Below are 20,477 nucleotides of genomic sequence, written 5' to 3'. Positions count from 1 at the left end.
TTGCCCTTCATGACTCCAATAGTGACTCATGAAGAGCCGATCCTTGCCTGGCCAGTTGAGCCACCTTTTCGTTGCCGTGTCGAAGTCTCTCGTCTCCTCTTTCCAGTGTGTCCTCAAAGGTTATTTTACTACCATTGACTCATGATCCGCAACCGTAAGGCACTCAAATTTTGATCAAATTTCTTCCTGTCATTTTTTATGGCAATTCTTTAAGGTGGTGGGGTTTTGGTTTCGAGATCAAGTTAGAAAAGAATCGAACAACGACGGACGGTCTGAAAGAGAGTTTAAGGAGAATACTCTATAATTTTCAACCTGCAAATCGGAGCAATTATTTATAACCCATCTTGTAATTTTTTTTCTATTTTTATTTAGTAACAAGTAAATGATGGCAAAATAATTAAGAAAAGTTTTTGAATTCAAGTTAGTTTTTGAATTTAATGATCAGTTGCTGGTGGTGAAGTTTTGGCTGTTATTTCCTTCTGTTCACTCATATGAAATTGAATCAATATAATCAAATAAGTTGTAGTAGCTCCAACAATCTAAAAATAAGAAATAAATATTTCATTAATACCTACATGATTATGATTATTGAACGATAAATTGGACTATTTAAGGGTCAGTTTTATACATTTGTTAAAATAAAGAAAATATAACTCATACACCACCATGAACCTTATACATATAAACTTACGGTGTAAAGTAAACTGCAATCAATCGTGAAAAATCCAAATGCTGTAAAATGTAGTTTTTGATGAATTAATTGTAGAGAAAACTGTTCGATCTAAATAAATAAGACAGTTAATTACATTAATTTATCTATAAAAATAATACACAGATAATTTTTGACGCGTGAAAGGAAATCAATTGATATTAATGTTGCAGAGTTTTCTCGTCAAGATGTTAACAAAAACAAAAAACATGTTAAGATTACCATCTCTACAATCTACCTAAGGCCAACTAACATAACAAGATTCTTACTTGAATTACCTTTGAATTTCACAATTTTTTTTTAATTTCGTTGCGTATTAACAAAGATTCCGAAGTGGGACTCGGTTTACCCATCAATATATTTTTGGTTCCCTTTCACTTTATTTTTTTTTTTATTGTACAATACAAACTTACCAATGAATTATGATTGTCGTTATATAAATCGATTTGAATCCTATGAACACCTAATGCTATTTCAGAGGTCTAAGAAAAAGATAAGAAAATAGTATGAATAAATGTACTAGTACACAATTATTTTGTTTCCAGGGATGTCCAGATGTAGATAAAAAATTTTTAACAGCTTAACAAAAGCAAAAATAAAGTCGCCCCAAAATAGAACTCAAAATGATAAAGTTACTCTAGTTAGGTCAGTGAAATTTTTCAATGCGTTGACACTCACGCAAATGTCAAAATGAGTCTCCGCATCGTCACCTTGGAGCATAAATCGCATTTTTTATTCATACGAATCTGAAACAATTTAAAACCAAAAACAAAAACAGCCAGGCAATTCAGATTTAGAAAAACGAATGTCTTCTCATTAAAAATAAATCAAATCTTTGAATACCGAATACAATACATCTTACATTACACCTTACACACATCGAATTTAAGCGGCTCTTTCTGTATCTCAAAAACTTTATTTGTTATTTGTTTTCTGTTAAAAAACTACTGCAACTAAAAAAATATTCCACATACGCCATAGTGAACCACTTGGAAAATTATATCAAATACTTTATGTATTTTTGTTGAACTCTTTTTCGTTTTGAGACTTAACTATCCAATAAAGACAAAAGAAAAAAAAGCAAGAGATGCGTAACAAACTTTTATAATGAAAGGTGTATGTGCAACATTGTTTGTATTAAAAAATGTTCAAAAATACTATTGTTGACCACTAAATAAATCTAATACATTTTTGTGATCTTTTCCTAACTGCCTTATTGGTCGTGTAAAAGTTTGAAGAGCTGCAAGTATCAGCAAACGTGTTATTAAAATAATTTTAAAGGCGATACGTAGGAAATGTATTCGAGATACACTGAAATTTCAAAAAAATCTCTAAGCTTTGTAATTTAAAAGTGCTTTGAACTTTTAATAATCTACAAAAAATGTTAAATGAAAAAAAAAAAAACAAAAATTAAAAGTACTTCGAACTTTTAATTGATGTGTACAAAAATTGCAAAATCAAAAAAAGAACTAAAATTTGAATATCCCATAAAATTTACAACAAAATAAAATATTAATAATTTCTTACACTCTCAACTGTTTTATGACACATTAATGCAATTGTCAATATATTAAACACATGTGATAGTGACCATATTGCACTTGCAATCACACGAACAAATCCCTCATACACTGTTGAATACTTGTTCAAGTTCAAAAATATCCAATATAAGTTCGAAGTAATAGCCAAGAAATCCATACCAACAATCACTAAAATCGATAGTCCAAAACATTTGTTTACTAAAATTGATAGTTCCCATAAACGATTATAAATATCTCGAATTACAAGTAGATTTGTCAAATCAAAGCCATTACGATATAGATTTTTATTAAACTTGTTCAAATTTTTCACCAATTTTACTGTGGCTGGAACTTTTCCGTTGTATAGTTTTTCTTTCTCTGATAGTTTGTTTGCATTAAGCAAACTTACATTTGCAAGGACATCAATAAGTTTTCTAAAACGTTGCTTTATAATAGCAATGAATATAAAATATTGAAAGTATCGTATGCCACAAATTATAAAAGGCACAAAGTAAAGTATCCAAAAACTGACGAGGTCTGGAGATGGTCCATAGACTGTCACTAATATTATACATATTTCACAAGATAAATATAAAGTTATCATTGCAAGTCCAGATTTTAAATTTTTTGATCGAAATTTTCGATTGTCAACATCAATGTTTAGTGATATTTCAAATAATCTATCGATTTCTTGAATCCTTTTGAGAAGCATCTGCTGTTCGTTGCGACGGCATAGTGTTTCAATGACACACGCAATGTGGGCTATTCGAATGCTTACCAATTGTATAAAATCCATAGTTTTTCCTATGTCACTTGACAATTTATTTGCAACTTTAGTTGGAACAAATATACCATAAAGTAATAAAGCTGTTGAGCATAGCACTACGATGTATGAGTATATTTCCAAGAATCGGCTCTTTGCTGTTGACCATGTCTTTTTTTCTAACTTTAATTGTGACAGGTTGCACAGTTGGAATAGGCGATGCGGAATTGATATTGACTCGAGGATATTCATTGTGACAAGTTTGTAAAGTTTAAAATATCCTGGACATATGTTGTAGGTGTGCAAAGTCTGGTTATATTGCACCGGGTAATAATATTGCGTGTAATCTTGAAAAACGAATCTGCAAGATAAATATTGTATACGAATATGAGCTTTAGTCCTTTATAACTTTAATGATTAAAAAAAAATTGAAAATACTTCAAGGGAGAAGGTCAACGCATGACAACAAAATTACTATGATGGATGGTTTTGGTAAATAAAAGTAACACGGCACCCAGACATGTTTTATGTGTAGACAAGTTGTATGAAATTAAATTCTTTTATTGACTCATTTAAAAGTATTAACATGATGACAAAGTGGGCTCAATAACTACATATCTTTATGTTAAGATTTTTAGATAATAATACCTACACATTACGGAATTATGTATTTTCTTAACTGCGAATAAGGTAACATTATATTACTTATTTCGTATTTGTAAAAGAAAATCAGACTTAAGTGGGAAAACTATTCCAAAATAATACTAAAAATTCCCTAATTTTTGAAGATAAACTTTTTTCTCATTTGGACATAATGTACATGTTTTTTTTTACTTTTTTTTTAAAGCTTGTTTCAATAAAATAAACATGCATAGTTTACTAGAGAATATCTAAAAAAATGAATTTTCCGCGTAAGACATAGAAATGGTTTTTATTTCACAGGGAGAAAAAAAGGACACTTTAAACGCCATCCTCACAAAACAATACGATTTCGGCTTAAAATAAATGGAATCCTCTTAAATTCTGTTAATTTTAAGGTGAACTTTAAAATTAGAAAATTAAAAATTATAGTCAGACTTTAGCTTTAGTTGCAGTTTATCATACTTATTTTCAAAAGTGAGATAGGCTGATGGTAAAGCACTCACCTAGTGACCCAACAGTATTAAGTTCAATCCCCACTGTCCCTCAGTTTTTTTTTTTTTTTTATTATTAAAATGTTTCTACATAAAAATAAGATGATTTTTTGCTTAGATTAAGTGGGTGTCTTTTAAATTTGCGCATTTAAGAAATTAAGAATATTTGTACGTTTAATTTAAAGGGAAATCATTTTATACCAACTATTTTTTCCACTTTTCTTTGAATAATTTTGTAATCACATCAAAACCATAGATATCACTTAAGTTGAAATTTTTCTCAAGTACATAAGCGTCTGAACAAAAATTTTGTGATAGAAAGGTGAAGCATTTACTTCAGGATATTTTGTATTTAAGCAAACTCTTTGGTTTTTTTCACAATTCCTCTAGATCAAGTTAATTGAAATCAATAAAATAATGAAAAGTCTCTTAAATTTAAATTTGTGTTTCATTTGATGTTGAACACTCGATATCGTTACTTTAATGCACTTACCTGATTCAAATATTATGTAGAATTTGTGGAGTTAAATGCACTATAAACGTCCTTTTAACAAACTTTGTATGTTTCATTTAAACTGCAAGCTAAATTTAATGAGCTGAACTTTATTTAATTAAAGTGAAACCGTTTTTTAAAAATAATCTTTTAAATAAAAACATTTTGTTTCTTCAATATTATTAATCCATTATTTTGGTGTAGGCTCTATTACCCATATAAATTGGTTCAGGAAAATATTATTTGCTCTTAATTTTTTTTATCTTGATTTTCTTATTTAATCTTTAATGTCAATATTTAGTTTTTTAAAGAAAAAATTATTTTATTTATATTTCATTTTGAAAATTTCAAATGGTTTGTATTTGGTAAAAGTTTTTTTTTTATTTTCAAATTCGTATTTATGAGTAGGTGACCTTCATAATTATTGTTTTAATTTTCTGCATCTGTATTTACCGAAAAAAGAATTATAAAGACAAATGTCCACAGCAACACCTTGCAAACTACTAATTTACTTAAATATTTTAGTATGACTACCAATGCTTAGGTTAGAGAAATTTCAACGGTAATTAACAATTCGGAATCAGTTCTAAAGAAAGCCTCTTTTTTTTTATTTTCGCGCATGATCCTTGAACAACTTGTTGATTGAAGTTTCCGTTAGCTTTTATTTTCTTCATATAGTTCATATACCTAGGTTTAGTATGTAACTAAACTAAAGCAAAACGAAAATTTTCATACAAATTCATAAAAATATTTGGAAAGTTTAAAATCATTTGTCACTCACATTAGTCCAGGTCATTTTTCTTGCCACATAAGAGTTATTTGACTTTGGAGACTTAAAAAATTTTCATAATATAATTTTATTTTGCTAAACTGCCATATGTAATTATATTTTATATGTTAATTACACCGGCACACAAAAAAAAAAAGTGTCATGAACCAGAAACCAGACCTATCTTTCTATATGTTTTTGGGACCGCTGAATCCGAATTTCAAGTCCGTTTGGCCCTGTCACCCTCCAGTTTTGAGTAATATGCAAAAAACTCAAAAAAAGGTAGTTTTTGGGGTCTTTTTTACACTTTTCTCAAAACTGGAGGGTGACCGGGCAAAACGGACTTGAAATTCGGATTCAGCGGTCCCAAAAACATATAGAAAGATAGGTCTGGTTTCTGGTTCATACAACTTTTTTTTTTGTGTGCTAGCACTGTCGCGACATGTCGCTGTCATACCCGGCACACAAAAAAAAATTTTTCATGTACCAGGAAGCAGACCTATCTTTCTATATGTTTTTGGGACCGCTGAATCCGATTTTCAAGTCCGTTTTGCCCGGTCACCCTTCAGTTTTGAGAAAAATGGAAAAAACTCCAAAAAAGTCATAAAAATTCAAACAAAATGCACTCACAGCTCAAAACTGGAGGGTGATGGGGCCAAACGGACTTCAAATTCGGATTCAGCGTGCCCAAAAACATATAGAAAGATAGGTCTGGTTTCTGGTTCATGACACTTTTTTTTTTGTGTGCCGGTGTTATTATTTAATTATTAAAAAAAATAATTTTATAATTTTCGTTTCACCTTAGCAGCGTAAGTTTTTAGGTAGTTCAATTTTGTAATGGGTGGAGGTGGAGATTTTTGGGATTTGAAGACCCCTGGAGATTTTTTTTTAAACTGTTTGATATTTTGTGCAGATTTTATCCGATTGAGATTTTTTTTTAGATAGAGCAAGTCTCTCAAAAAACTATTACAAAATAATTTTGAAATTTTTTAGCTTTGTACTTTTTCACTTTTGAAGCAAAATTTTCTGTCAGTCTGCACAGAATAACGAAATATGTATGTTTCAGAGCTGAAACGGACCAAGTCAAAAAAAGAAAAAAAATCCAATTGTGGTGCCAAAATCTGCGCAAGGTGTGACTCTACTAACGTCTTTCATTAGTTTGATCCAAAAGTGTTTCGATTCAAATTGTCATTTGTTCGAAAAAAGGATTCATCATAAGGTTCAGTGGAAACACGTATCAAGGGGCACGCGTAGTGCCCAGCCAAGTTCTCTAGCAACTTTGGCACTACACCCTTATTTACAGGAAACAACTCAGGCCATTTTCGACCCCCCTCTAACTTCCATACAAAAAATGCTAGAAATTTCAAACTCGCTACAATCGTTTACCAAAATAAAAATGAATAACTTCTTTGAATGCATATTTCAGATACAAAGATTTCAAAGCCAAAACTTTTGTCTCTAACCAAAGAACATTGATTTTATCGCCATCAATTTTTTTTGGCACCGTATTTAAAAAAAACTGCATTGCTATTGCAATTTAACCACAAAATAACTTTCAAATGCCCCCATAAAGGGACTGCCAAAAAGTTCACTTTTTTCAACCACTCACACCCAAAACTTTCTGTGGATTCTTGGTTATATAGTGCTTGATCATTTAAGAGCTATAACGATATCCATGCATTACATTCGAATCTCAAATGATCCAAAAATAGACACCATATTTTTTTTATTAGTCTTTCTACTCTTGTAAAAAATCCCTTTTAGTTACAAGTCTATCACTAATAAATTTTAAGGCAAATACTTTTATGAAACAGAAACATTCGCCACACTTGTAAAATTTGCTTGTAGTTACAAGTCTACGATACTTGTAGTTATTAGTCTATTCGAATTCTTTATGAAACAGAAATTTGCTGATAATTTACAAGCTACAAGTAAATTCACAAATAATTATTAGTCTTGTAGTTTTATGAAATAGGGCCCTGGTCAAAACCAAACTCCTCACAAAATTTCAGGTTCTTACAATGAATCGTTTGTGAGATATACCCAACAAACAATTTTATTTCTATAAAGCCTTACAGATGCAAATGTTGCTTCTGTAAAGCATTATAGAAGAAAAATTGCTAGTAGGGTAGGGCTTCAAAAATTTGAGATTTTCAATTCAGAGGGCGTGGCATATCCGCCCATTTCCGCTGAATTTTCATCAAATATTATAGAGCACTTCTGATTATCGTAGAATCTTGAAATTTGGTAGATTGGTAGAGTTGGAAGTTTATACAAAGGAAAAAATTTTAAATTTGACAATTTTAGGCAGGGGGCGTGGAACCCGCCCACTTTCACTGAATTCTCATCAAATATAGAGATTTTCAAGTCTACAGCCATACCTTGCAAAAAGTAGTGAAATCACAACAAAAACATTACTGTTAAAAAAAAGAGCCAAGGTCTACTATGTTGAAATTATGCTGGCACAAAAAGTACCGAGATGTAAAAGTGTACCAAGTTCTAAAATTTGGGTTCAAATTCGTATCAATAAAATTCTGATCGTTTACTTGGCAATTTTTGGAATAACTTTAAAAATCGGTATTTAAAAGAAAAATTGTCAAGAGAACAATCAAACAATAATTTGTTTTTATTTTCTAGCCCATAAAACTATACAAAAATGCGTTTGAAAATGTTCACTTTTGTACTTTTTCACTTTTTGAGCCAATATGTAGTTAAGGCTTTAAAGCCTAGTACGCTGCTGAAGCAAAACGAAAGATTTTAAGTCTCCAAAGTCAACAGCGGACATGTTAACGAAAAAATACCATCAGGTATTATAGCAAGGTCAACAAAATCTTGACAAAATTAAATTTATTTTGTTTTTGCCTTTAAACCTATTTTCTGATGCTTTTTCTTGAATTTTTTTATTTGTATTTTCATAATTTTACTTTGCTATAATACCCGATGGTATTTTGTTTTTGTTAACATGAGCGCTGTTGACTTTGGAGACTTCAAAATTTTTCGTTTCGCTTCAGCAGCGTACTAGGCTTTAAAAGTGAAAAACCGTGCGTAGTGGAAAAAGGCAAACGAAAATTTATTTTTGGCATCACTTAAAATACTGAAATTGAAATTCACCTCAAAAAGAAGTTTGGCATTACTTAGAAATAATTGGGATAGTTTTTTCAAAATCATGGCGGCAAAAATTTCCCGTTACCGGTTTACTTATCTGAACTCTGAAGTGCCGAACCGGCAAATGCAACAGACAAAAAGCTGCAAAAAGTTAAAAATGTATTTTATAATTGATTTATTCAAGGTTTGTTACTAAATTATTAAAACTAAATTATGAAAAACAAAAAAATAAATCACGTATTGTCAAGGTAATTATAAAAGAATTCTTTTCTTTTTACTTAAGTAAGATTATGAAAACTGGTAATTTCAGCTAACTCCTATCATGTGAGAATACAAATGAACAAACCTGTATGAACGTGTAAATTCAATAAGCTCTCAGCTGCCTTTGACATTTTCAAAAAAAAACAAAAACCTAAATTTGCTTCGCACACTTCCAAATTGCAACGGGCAACGGCTGCCGGTTCTTGCTCCTGCGCATATATAATTTCTACTTTCAATATTTTTGAGAAAAATAAAAACAACCAACACAAAAATATCATCATACTGTGGCCGTGGGCTGTAGTTGAAAGATCTTCCTTACCGCAATTTCATTACAATTACAATATTTGTGAAAAACAGCTCAACATTGCTTCTCCGCAAAAAATGGCAATAGTTGTTACTTCCAGTTCATCAAGGAAATCCCGTCAAGATACAGGACATCTTTATCGTGAGGATTTTGATGGCGGTCCTGTTAGCATGGACGAAATTGAAAAAGGTCTTTTTTTAGGTAGGCAATCTATTGTTTGTTAATTTTTTTCTTTATTTTTTACTCAAAAGTTAACTTAAAAACCAAAATTTTAGGAAATCTTACTTCTGCAACAAATATGGAAACATTAAAATCCCATAAAATCACCCACATTCTTACCCTTGACTCGGTGCCGCTCCCTTCACATGTACAGCAAGTTTCATTTCTTACAACGAAATACGTTCAGAGTAAGTACCTATATTGCCTACAACACAGATATATAGATGACACTAATCTTTCCAATGATTGCTCCTATTCAATATTCATCTATTCATAATGGACTTCCGAATAGAAAGAGCATCCATCCTTCTTTATATCCATTTCCATCCATCCATCGTCGTTGTCATCATCTTTCTTTTCAAAATAATTTATGTAAGTTTGTGTTTTTTTTTTTTTTCTTTTACTTTTTTATATAGTTTCCGATATGCCAAAGGAGGATATACTACATCATTTGGATCAGTGCACAGAATTCATCAGTTTGGCTTTGGATAAGGGAGAAAACATATTGGTGCATTGGTAAGTAGATTAAAAAGTATGAAAATAACACTGTCATTATTCTGTCTATATTTTTTTCTGTCTATTGCAATTGCAATTTTGAACTTGTTTTTTTTTTTTTTTATTCAGAGTTTTGTCAATATAAACATTTCATTTAATATTGCTTGTATAGTTGTTGCGGGAGGGAGTTCAAGGGAATGTTACTTTTTGTTTCATGGCTAAAAGTCTGGTTTTGTACATTTGTGTACCTATATCTTTGTTTTTGCATAAATTCGTTGTGCAAGTAGTTTGCCACCTAACATATTTCCATATTTTCCTCTTTGAAGACTAACATACCTACATGATTATTATGAGCACTAGAAAAGAAGTAAAGAGCAGATGTTTTTTTCATCGTTTCTAGTCAAGGAATTATCTAATATAAGACGTCTCATAGTAATTTGACATGTTTTTGTTAGGTTTTTGGTTTTACTTATTACTTATTAACACTGAAAGAGGCGCTCACTGCTTAAGGTCGATCTTGTCTCAACAGCCAGTTCCGTCCCTGGTTAGCTGTCTCCAGTTGTGCATATTCTATTGTTGAGTCTGTTCTTCACTTGAACATGCCACCTGAAATGAAGACTTCTTCTGTAAAGTTCTCCCTTGTCGCAGTTAGAGCTGTGTCAATTGGTCATTTTAAAAGATTCAATCTTTTATACCTATTAGTCTAAGAGCCGGGAGCAGATTTTTTGCGTGAGAGGTAACCGATTCATATTAAAATTAGAATAAGTCCCAGCCATGGTGATGACGAAAACGAACGTCTGCCAGCATGTGTCTGCGCCTTTGCTGAGAAAAAGTGCATCAAAAGTACATTTTTTCTGAAAATTGATTTAGTAAAAGTAACCACCTGGAAACAATTGGAACCTGACGCCCTCGTCGCCCTAATTACAAAAACACCCATGACAGACGTTTTAACCGCGCCCAAACACCCGACAGACGAACCCGAAAACGCGATCTTTTACGCGAACGCAAGGGCTTGGGATAACCACTTGAAATTAGTCTCATTCTCTTGGTCTTGACTCTCTGATTACAAAAATACCCATGACAGACGTTTTAGCTGCGCCCAAACCCCCAACAGACGAGTCCTAAATCGCGATCTCTTTCAAGGACTTGAGGTCACCACTTGAAATTAATCATATCCTGTTGTCCTTGACTCCCTGATTGCAAAAATACCCATGACAGACGTTTTACCTGCGCCCAAACTCCCAACAGACGAGTCCTAAATCGCGATTTTTTTCGCGAAATAAAAATCCAAGGAATTGAGGTCACCATTTGAAATTAGTCTCTTCCTGTAGCCCTTGACTCCATGATTTTAAAAATACACATGACAGACGTTTTATCCGCGCCCAAACACCCGACAGACGAACCCAAAAACGCGATTAAATTTAATTGAAGATTTTTGTGAACAAAAAATTTTTTTTCAAAAATTTTGCTTAAATTTCATATATTTACTAATGCCAAAAGATTGGCTAGGCAATTAAAGGAAAACAACTATATGAGAGTAAAGGACAATCTTCCATCGTTTAGGCAATAAATGCAATTTTCTCACAAATTGACTTCAAACACAAAAAAAAATATTTTGAACACAACGGCCAGCACCTACAATATTTGCAACACGTTTTTAAAAAGCCAGAATCTCATTTGTACATTTGCAGGTAAAACGTCTGTCATGGGTATTTTTGCAATCAGGGAGTCAAGGACGACAGGATGTGATTAATTTCAAGTGGTGACCTCAAGTCCTTGATTTTTTATTTCGCGAAAGAGATCGCGATTTAGGACTCGTCTGTTGGGGGTTTGGGCGCAGCTAAAACGTCTGTCATGGGTATTTTTGTAATCAGAGAGTCAAGACCAACAGAATGAGACTAATTTCAAGTGGTTATCCCAAGCCCTTGCGTTCGCGTAAAAGATCGCGTTTTCGGGTTCGTCTGTCGGGTGTTTGGGCGCGGATAAAATGTCTGTCATGGGTATTTTTGCAATCAGGGAGTCAAGGGCTACAGGATCCAATTGTTTGTAGGTGGTTACCCTAATCCCTAAAAACGCGAAAAAATGCGCGTTTTTGGGCTCGTCTGTCGGGTGTTTGGGCGCGGTTAAAACGTCTGTCATGGGTATTTTTGTAATCAGGGCGACGAGGGCGTCAGGTTCCAATTGTTTTTAGGTGGTTACCCCAATCCCTAAAAACGCGTAAAAAAACGCGTTTTCGGACCCGTCTGTCGGGTGTTTGGGCGCGGTTAAAACGTCTGTCATGGGTGTTTTTGTAATCAGGGCGACGAGGGCGTCAGGTTCCAATTGTTTCCAGGTGGTTACCCTTACTAAATCAATTTTCAGAAAAAATGTACTTTTGATGCACTTTTTCTCAGCAAAGGCGCAGACACATGCTGGCAGACGTTCGTTTTCGTCATCACCATGGCTGGGACTTATTCTAATTTTAATATGAATCGGTTACCTCTCACGCAAAAAATCTGCTCCCGGCTCTCGGTCTATATGTCGTTCAGTTCAATGATTCATTCTTTTCAATCATTTCGGTTTCTTTTCTTTTTGGTTTCAAAAAAATTCATTGTTTTATTTTATTTTATTATTTTTTTTTTTTCAAAGTAGGATGTGACACATAAGTCTTACTAATTTTGCAAATCTTTAAGGGCGATTTAATTCAGTCGAAGTTGAATATAACTTTAGGATTTTTAGTTTCAACTTGAGAATTTGGTTTTATTCACTGAAAGTTGAAGTTATCAAATGTCAAATACTAAATCTAGATCAAATACTAAATCAACTTTCGATTTTCTCAACTCTCGAAAATGGGCACGTTCAGGAAATATTAGGGACTAGATATTTAGGCAACGTCATTTTCCGAACGGAAATTTGAGCAAATTGACTTGGATACGCCATTATTGTCAAATTTCGAAATTTATTGAAAATTTTATAGAGCGCATGGGGCAGACACCAAATTTCAATTCACTTTAATATTAGTTACAACCGATAATGCACTTTTCACACGTTTTTCACACAAATAGATTTAATTTTATTACCGTAATTCTATAATTAAAAATAATCAGCTGTCATGTTGACAAAAAAAACTTTCCTAAATATTTAGGTAAAATTTTCTTGCCTAACTTTCCAGTCAGCTATAATATAATAATCTATAATATTATAATCCAATAAAATTACCTAAATTGGAAGGATTTTTTTTGACAGCTGACCAATCAGAGACCGAGAAATTGGGCACGTTCAGGAAATATTAGGGACTAGATATTTAGGTAACGTCATTTTCTGAACGGAAATTTGAGTAAATTGCCTAAATTAGTTTAGATATGATACTATTGTCAAATTTCGAAATTTGCTTAAGTATTTTACCGCTCGCATTTAACTTTAATGAATAAATAATATTAATTATAACCGATAATGCACTTTTTACTCGGTTTTGACACAAATAAATTTAATTTTGCTAAATTAATTCTTTAATTCAAAACAATCTGCTGTCATGTTGACAAAAAAAACTTTCCTAAATTTTTAGGGAAAATTTTCTTGCCTAACTTTCCAGTTAGCTTTCCAATAAAATTACCTAAATTGGAAAGATTTTTTTTGACAGCTGACCAATCAGAGACCAAGAAATTACCTAAATATTTAGTGCCTAACGTTTCTGAACCTACCCATTACCTAAATATTTAGTCCCTAATGCCCCATTCACAATATTGCGAGACGACGAGACGAGAGCGAGACGTTTCTTCTGAACGTTTTCGATTTAAAAAAAAATCGTTTTAAAATCGTATGGAAATTCACAATACTGCGATTTTTTATTCTATAAAGTAAACAAAAATAAAAAAAAATAAACAGTAGTTACTGAGAATCGAACTCCGGGCGGAGAAGTTGGGAGGCAATCAGCTTTTCACCGGAGCTAGCTCGAATGTTTTAAATCGAGAAAACTTTTATCCATATAAACTGTCAAGAATATTAAAATTTCATATTAAAATTTCATTTTCGAAAAATCGTCGTCTCGTGCGTCCTTTTTCCAAATTTTCGGAATTTCAACGCAACGAGAATCGGAATATTGTGTATTGTTTCATATATTTTCATTATTTGGAAATTTTGAAAATCGTAAAGGAAAATCTCGTCTCGCTCTCGTCTCGTCGTCTCGCAATATTGTGAATGGGGCATAACGTTTCTGAACTTGCCCAATATGAGAAGTTTGCCGAGCAAACTTGAGATTTAAGTTTAAAATGTCATTTATTTATATTTATTTTTGTGTCAAAAGTTTTTTCAGATTTAAAAAAATACCTAAAAATTATTGTTGTCAACATTCCATTACCTACCTAATGTTTTGGATATTGAAAATGATGGATCTGATGCGTTTTGAGTGTTTTCAAGAAAGCCAACAAATATTTTGTGTCCCTAAAAACAAACATTCAACTTAAGATTCAAATATCCAGTTTTGGGTCAACTCTGAAGCCTGCGAACTTCAGAGTTTTTCCAAAGTTGAGTAATAGTGAATAAAATCGCCCTAAATCAATTTAGAGTTTTGAACTCAAATTAACTAAAAACTTGATTCGTTCTTTTCAATTGTTAATTTTTTCAATCATTTTGGTTTCTTTTTTCATTTCTTATTAAGTTTTGCATGGTTTTAAATTGTTTTATAGACTTGAATTTAAATTACCTAAAAACTGAGCTATTTATTGACAAATTTTCCAATCGTTAACCCTCTATAACTCATGAGTTCAGAATAAAAAAAGAATTGCAGAATTATATTTTTTTGAAATCATAATAATTTATTCAGTTATGTTACAATAAATGGTATGTAGCTTCTAGGCAACAATGAGTAATAATGAAAAAAAACTATATCAGTTAACACAGTTGAAAATTTCTGAAAAAATGTTTTGTTTTCGTGTAGCATAAAGCTACGTCACACTTTTCACACACGGTGTGCGTGATCTGACGAAAATAGGTTTAAAAAGAACTTTTTTAGCATTTTTAGATCCAAAAATTCACCGTTCAGTTTATTGCCACCAGTGAAAGCTAGCAGTTAGCGTTCAATTCCAAGTTGTTTTTCTTCCACCAAAATGTAACCCTTTCAACTTTAATTGTTTAGGGACAGTGTCCGAAGTAGACGATGTAGGTGCCAATTCTTGATCAGAATTAGAGTCATTTAAACGCCCTTATGAATCTTTCATATCAATATCGCCCCTTTCTTCAGTAGAATCTTCGAAATCTGGCTCAAAATCGGATTCTGACAAGCTTTCATCATCAAAACCGAGTCCATCTTCACTTTTCGCGACGCAAAACAAAGTAATACCCTGAGTAAATATTAGCGATATTCAAACCGTTTCAACACAATGTAGCCTATAGGACACAAACATAAATTGGCATCACAAAAAATAAATCACTTTATAAACCAAAAACTATTTTATTTTGGTTACAAATTCAATAAGGAGTGTTGAAATATAAAAAATATATAAGAAAATATGTGTAACCAAAAGTTAAATACTGTTGGTGCCAATTAATAAAGTCTGTATATCTTACCTACAGTCACTTCCAGTCTGCTAGCTTCAACAGACACCCAAACTGAAGTTTATTACTGTGCGTAGTATTCTATTTCAATATTTTTTGTTGACAGATTTTCGAACCATTACGTTCCGTTTCGTTCACTCTGATCTTTTTCTTGCCTTTGAACGAGATTCAAAAATTATTCTATTATTCTCTAGTAATCTGGTGATTGCAATCAATCAATATTTGTGGTGAACGATTCAAAAAGAACGAATCAATCGTGATTAACACATTTCTAGTCGCATTTTGATACGAAGACTTGTCGGGCTAGCTATTTTTCAAAATGGCGGAATGGCGCCAGGGGGTTGGCGTTCCGAAAACCGGGACTTAAGCTTTTCTTACACCCTTCTTTCGTTCCACGAAAAAGTCTATCTTTCCTGTACTGTACTATGTCCAAATAATATGAGGTAAACAAAAGTCATCCAAAGCTTCTCCAACCCGTTCATTCTGCGAACCTTTTTGATCACAGAATTGAGGTTCCAGAGATCTGAAATTTGGGGAATATTTTTCTTTTAATTTATTAAGAAACTTTTAAGCTCATATACATTTTGAAATTCAGCCTTGTTCAAAATAAGGGACTCCCTAATGAGGGAAAATACAAATGATCTAGTTTTGATTACGCGAAGATCTGAAAATATTGATTTTAGGCAAACAGGGTCTTTTTCATTAGATAGTGCATCATTATCTCAAAATATCAAATTTCTGGGTTACCAGGTACCTATTCGATCTACAGCGACGATAGTTAATTTTATAATTCCTCTTTTTTTTAACATTTTAGCTATTTTGGTGTCAGTCGAAGTTCAACGGCTGTTATCGCTTATATGATGAAAAAACACAATCTAGAATACCAACAAGCATTCGAAATAGTAAAATCTAAACGTAAATTTGTACACCCTAATTCGGGATTTGTAAATCAGTTGAAACTTTATCGTCGAATGGGCTGCACAATTGATCCTCAATTTGATAAATATAAGGCTTATCGTTTAAAATTGGCTGGTGAACAAGTTCGTAAAGGTAAACTTATATCTACTTGTTTATATCATGTAAATATTTTTCTTTTCATTGCTAAAATACTCATAAAATATAATTACAGCAAAAATTCTTCCACAAAATTTTACAAATCTAATTAAACCGGATCCTGCAATAACTCAGGAAAATCCAGAACCAATTGTATATAGATGTCGCAAATGTCGACGTGTAGTTGCTTCCAAATCAAATGTTCTTCTACATTCACCAAAAAATGGACAACCTCCGCAATCACAGATCGATGGGGCTGGAACAACAAATGCTCCTCCAGCAACAACAACCGCAACACAAGAAACACCAGTCGCTCCAACACGGCTTATCGATCAAATAGCAGAACAAATACGCAGGGTTTCGGTTTTTGATAGGACAAATGATCCTGATGCCAAATGCAAAAGTATATTGTTTTTGGAACCCATTGCTTGGATGAAAAATATTTCAAATAATACACAAGGACGATTAAATTGTCCCAAATGTGAGCAGAAATTGGGAAACTTTAGTTGGATTAATGGTAAGTTAAAAAAATGAAAGAAATCTCAATTTTATAATGTTTGTCTTTTTTTAAATAGGATGCCAGTGTCCTTGTGGAGAAGAAGTATCTCCGGCTTTTTATTTAATTGCATCCAGAGTAGAACTAACAAAAGCAGTACAAAATGTACAAACAACTGTTTAAATAAAAAAAAAAAAATAATTTCAAAATAACATAACATGGCAATATAAGTTTGGTAAGCGATATTATTAAGTAGTACATAGATTTAAAGCAATGAGTCTAAGAAAATATTTTTAAAAAAATGACTAGTTTTCCAAACTCACCTGCAAATCAAAAACTAACACATTTTTAATATGTAAGTTATTCTTAGAACAACAACAACTATGTGATTTTATGTTTATGGTTAATAGAGAAATGAAGGATTGACGCGTAAAGAAAAATATTAAGTTTTCACTTACTTACTATATACGGTATGAAGCATATTTAAGTTTTTTTTATGTCAAATGTTGTTTTATCAATATATTTGCATCTTAACCACTATATGCATTGTAGAGCATTGTAGCATTGTAGAAAATTGTCTAGATAGGCCAATGGATATCCTTATAAGTTTATTATTAACTTTAAATAACTCCCGAAAACACTCAAAAATACCTAAAAAAAATAAAAATAGGTTATAAGCTATTACCAAAACTATAATGTTCCAACATTCAAGCGATAGGTATGTCTCGTAGTTAATATAAATTTCCGCTCTCATACCAAATCATACAAATGTATTTACAAAATTATTCGCTATCAATCTTCTTAGTATGAACATACAAAACGTTTTGAAATTCAGAAAAACCTCAAAATTAAAACTAAAAAAAGATCTGCCATCATTGCTCTATATGATGAAATGTGTAATTCCATCTCAAAGTAACACCTTTTTGGTTATTGAATTTTATTTCATTTACCCTGTTTTACATCTTAATTAAAAAATTATAGTTTGCTGTTTAAAAAAAATAGTTACCCATTTAAAAAAAGAAAATTTCACATTAATTCTAAGTGTATTTCATTTATCATTACAAAATAAAGAAATGTGATAAAGACTTTTTGTTTATTTTAGATTATTATTTTTGTTTAAGTTTTCGATGTTTTTCAATGAATTGGTTCAGGATTCCATCACAACTGATTTTATTCTTAACAATTATTTCACTTGATATATAAAGCAGTAATAGTTTCGAGAAACGGTTTTTAAACATCGTTTACCTAAACCGTTTAGATTTAGAATGGTTTATTCTGAAAAATTTTCGAAATTATCATACAACCTTATAAAATTTATATTTTAATAAGTAGGTTTACTACTTCCCCTGTCTTTTCTATACTTTCTTAATTCACATGCCATACATGGGACACTATTAATTCACTTATACTTTCCACTTTTTCACTTTGTTTTTTTTTTTTTTTTTTATTCACTACGAGTCTTTTTACTTCAAAGAAGCTTTCGAATTTGCTTAGTCCCTATGAATATATTCCTTGAGTTTTTTTCAATTTCATTCACATCCCATGCCATACATGGGACAATTTTTATTTCACTTAGGTTTACTTGTTTCACTTTCTATTATATTAGTTTTTTTTTTACAGATTAATAAGTCATAATCATATAATTAAACGGCGAACACGAATTTTGTGGTTACAAAAACCAAAGGCGTATACATTATATACCGAACGAAAGAAAATGAACCCTAGAAGTGCAGAATGTATTCCTTTTTAAGTTTTTTTTTACCGAAATACTTAAATTAAATAAATTAAAATTCGATATTAAAAAAAAAATAATAATATCTTATGTTTGTCTGGAAAGACGAACTGATACGCAACCTGTTGCCGCTTGTGCTGATGCTGCTGCTGATGAGTAACAAAAATGGGGGTTGATCGGGGAATTCTTCTTTTTTCTTGGTTTTTTTTTGTTGTAATGTCAAACTTGTGCCGGAGAGATATTGAAGAAGAATGACAAAAAAAAAATGAATGACATGAATGATTGAAGAAATAAAAATAGAAGGAAGGGCAGCCAATATCCGGCACAAAAAAAACTTGACGATATTTAGTGATGCCAAGATTTGGTGATGCCAAATATCGTTTTTAAGGTTTTAATTTAAGGTTGCGTGATCAACGTTCCTCACTTCCGTTATTAAATCTTATTTTTCTGTTTTTTTTTTTATTAGTTTTTTAAATTTTTCACTTCACTTTTTTTTGTTTGAGGTATTTACTGTTTTTATATTTTATTTAAATGAATTAAAAAAACATTAGGTAGATTACCACTTTTTACTTTTTCACTTTTTTTTTTACTTAAAAATACTAATAGATTATTTGTTTATATAATCTCTTTGTTTTAGAAACTTTTAGAAATTGCTGATCTATCATAGAAAATCGCAGTTGCAAATCATACTGCGCGAGTTATAACAGATATTTATATACAGTTCGTTTCTGCACAGTAAGTTTTACTGAATTTGCGATAGATTCCAGTTGTTTGGTGTCGTCTGTCTCGAATAACTTTTATTTCAATGCGATATCTGAAAGCCGCTTCTCTTCGTCTTGAGCGTTTGTCCGATTTCTAAACTTTTCTTGGTTCCTTTGTATTAGATGGCATTTTTTTTTGTCTCATTTACTTACACTTATCACGTAGATACGGATTGACTTAAAAAAAGTTGGAATAACATATTGTGAAGGTCTGCTCGTCTGGTCTTCTACGAAAGAATAAACTACCAAAAATCTAAGAATCTTACGTAATAACCAGATGATCAGAGCCTCACTATTTATGCAAGATGGGGCTTTTGTCATAAAGTTAAGAATGTCACGTTATTCCTCGATACAAAAATTTAATTATTGGACCCGTCTGGAAATATTCCGGTCATGAATTCCATAGAAAACCTCTTTTGGAGCTTATTCCCTTTTGCACGTTATTTTTTATCAACATTTTTGAATTCTTTAATTTTTTTTGAGTCAGTCCGTATCTACATGATAAGAGTAAGTAAATGAGACAACAAAAAATTCAGGATATTTCGACAAAAACTTTAAAAATCAGCAACATGAAGCAAAAAATTGTATTTTTTTCGCTTGGGCCTAATAATATGGCAAGGTACTGTAATTAAACGGCGAACACAAATTTTGTGGTACAAAACCCAAAGGGGTATAAATTATGTACCGAACGAAAGAAAATGACCTCTAGAAGTGCAGAATGTATTTTTTTTTTAGTTTTTTTTTTTTAACCGACATACTTAAATTAAATAAATTAAAATTCGATATTAAAAAAAAAAAAAAATATCTAATGTTTGTCTGGAAAGACAAACTGATTCGCAACCTATTGCCGTTTGTGCTGATGACTAACAGAAATGGGGGTTGATCGGGGAATTCTTCTTTTTTCTTGTTTTTTTTTTTTTTTTTTTTGTAATGGCTAACTTGTGCCGGAGAGATATTGAAGAAGAATGACAAAAATAGATGACATAAATGATTGTGGAAAAAAATAGAAGGAAGGGCAGCCAATATCCGGCACAAAAAAAACTTGACGATATTTGGTGATGCCAAATATCGTTTTTTAAGGTTTTACTTTAAGGTTGCGTGATCAACGTTCCTCACTTCCGTTATTAATTGT

General features: G+C 31.7%; 2 protein-coding genes across 3 annotated transcripts; one reads left to right on the top strand and one right to left on the bottom strand.

The window, feature by feature from the left end:
* Positions 1-395: 395 nt before the first annotated feature.
* On the bottom strand, positions 396-4,894 carry LOC129911541 (putative gustatory receptor 2a). Its single transcript, XM_055989371.1, has 5 exons — positions 4,619-4,894; positions 2,237-3,353; positions 1,123-1,191; positions 692-781; positions 396-539 (listed from the first exon to the last, which is right to left on the bottom strand). Exons 2-5 carry the CDS (start codon positions 3,242-3,244, stop codon positions 435-437), a joined length of 1,272 nt encoding a protein of 423 aa, XP_055845346.1. The 5' UTR covers positions 3,245-3,353; positions 4,619-4,894; the 3' UTR covers positions 396-434.
* A 3,681-nt stretch (positions 4,895-8,575) lies between these two features.
* Positions 8,576-20,228, top strand: LOC129911532 (dual specificity protein phosphatase MPK-4). 2 transcript variants are annotated; one of them, XR_008771653.1, is made up of 8 exons: positions 8,576-8,740; positions 8,803-9,258; positions 9,333-9,464; positions 9,693-9,792; positions 16,118-16,353; positions 16,433-16,873; positions 16,932-17,087; positions 18,473-20,228. XR_008771653.1 is itself a non-coding variant. In XM_055989361.1 (7 exons), exons 2-7 carry the CDS (start codon positions 9,135-9,137, stop codon positions 17,033-17,035), a joined length of 1,137 nt encoding a protein of 378 aa, XP_055845336.1. In that variant the 5' UTR covers positions 8,576-8,740; positions 8,803-9,134; the 3' UTR covers positions 17,036-17,091. The 2 variants fall into 2 exon arrangements, 1 of the variants encoding a protein (XP_055845336.1); XM_055989361.1 differs by lacking the exon at positions 18,473-20,228 and having other exon boundaries at positions 16,932-17,091.
* The last annotated feature ends 249 nt before the right edge of the window (positions 20,229-20,477 follow it).

Source organism: Episyrphus balteatus, chromosome 2 (assembly GCF_945859705.1).
Source record: "Episyrphus balteatus chromosome 2, idEpiBalt1.1, whole genome shotgun sequence".
In the NCBI taxonomy this organism is placed as follows: Eukaryota; Metazoa; Arthropoda; class Insecta; order Diptera; family Syrphidae; genus Episyrphus; species Episyrphus balteatus.
This window is presented reverse-complemented; position numbering and strand designations above follow the sequence as displayed.

Excerpts from the sequence above, each read along its gene's own strand:
- LOC129911541 (XM_055989371.1), bottom strand. The coding sequence starts at position 3,244 with ATGAATATCCTCGAGTCAATATCAATTCCGCATCGCCTATTCCAACTG. Across the intron at positions 1,192-2,236 it reads GTCATAAAACAGTTGAGAGT|ACCTCTGAAATAGCATTAGG; the intron begins GTAAGAAATTAT and ends TCTTTTTCTTAG. Across the intron at positions 782-1,122 it reads ACGACAATCATAATTCATTG|ATCGAACAGTTTTCTCTACA; the intron begins GTAAGTTTGTAT and ends TTATTTATTTAG.
- LOC129911532 (XM_055989361.1), top strand. The coding sequence starts at position 9,135 with ATGGCAATAGTTGTTACTTCCAGTTCATCAAGGAAATCCCGTCAAGAT. Across the intron at positions 9,793-16,117 it reads GAAAACATATTGGTGCATTG|CTATTTTGGTGTCAGTCGAA; the intron begins GTAAGTAGATTA and ends TTAACATTTTAG. Across the intron at positions 16,874-16,931 it reads AAACTTTAGTTGGATTAATG|GATGCCAGTGTCCTTGTGGA; the intron begins GTAAGTTAAAAA and ends TTTTTTAAATAG.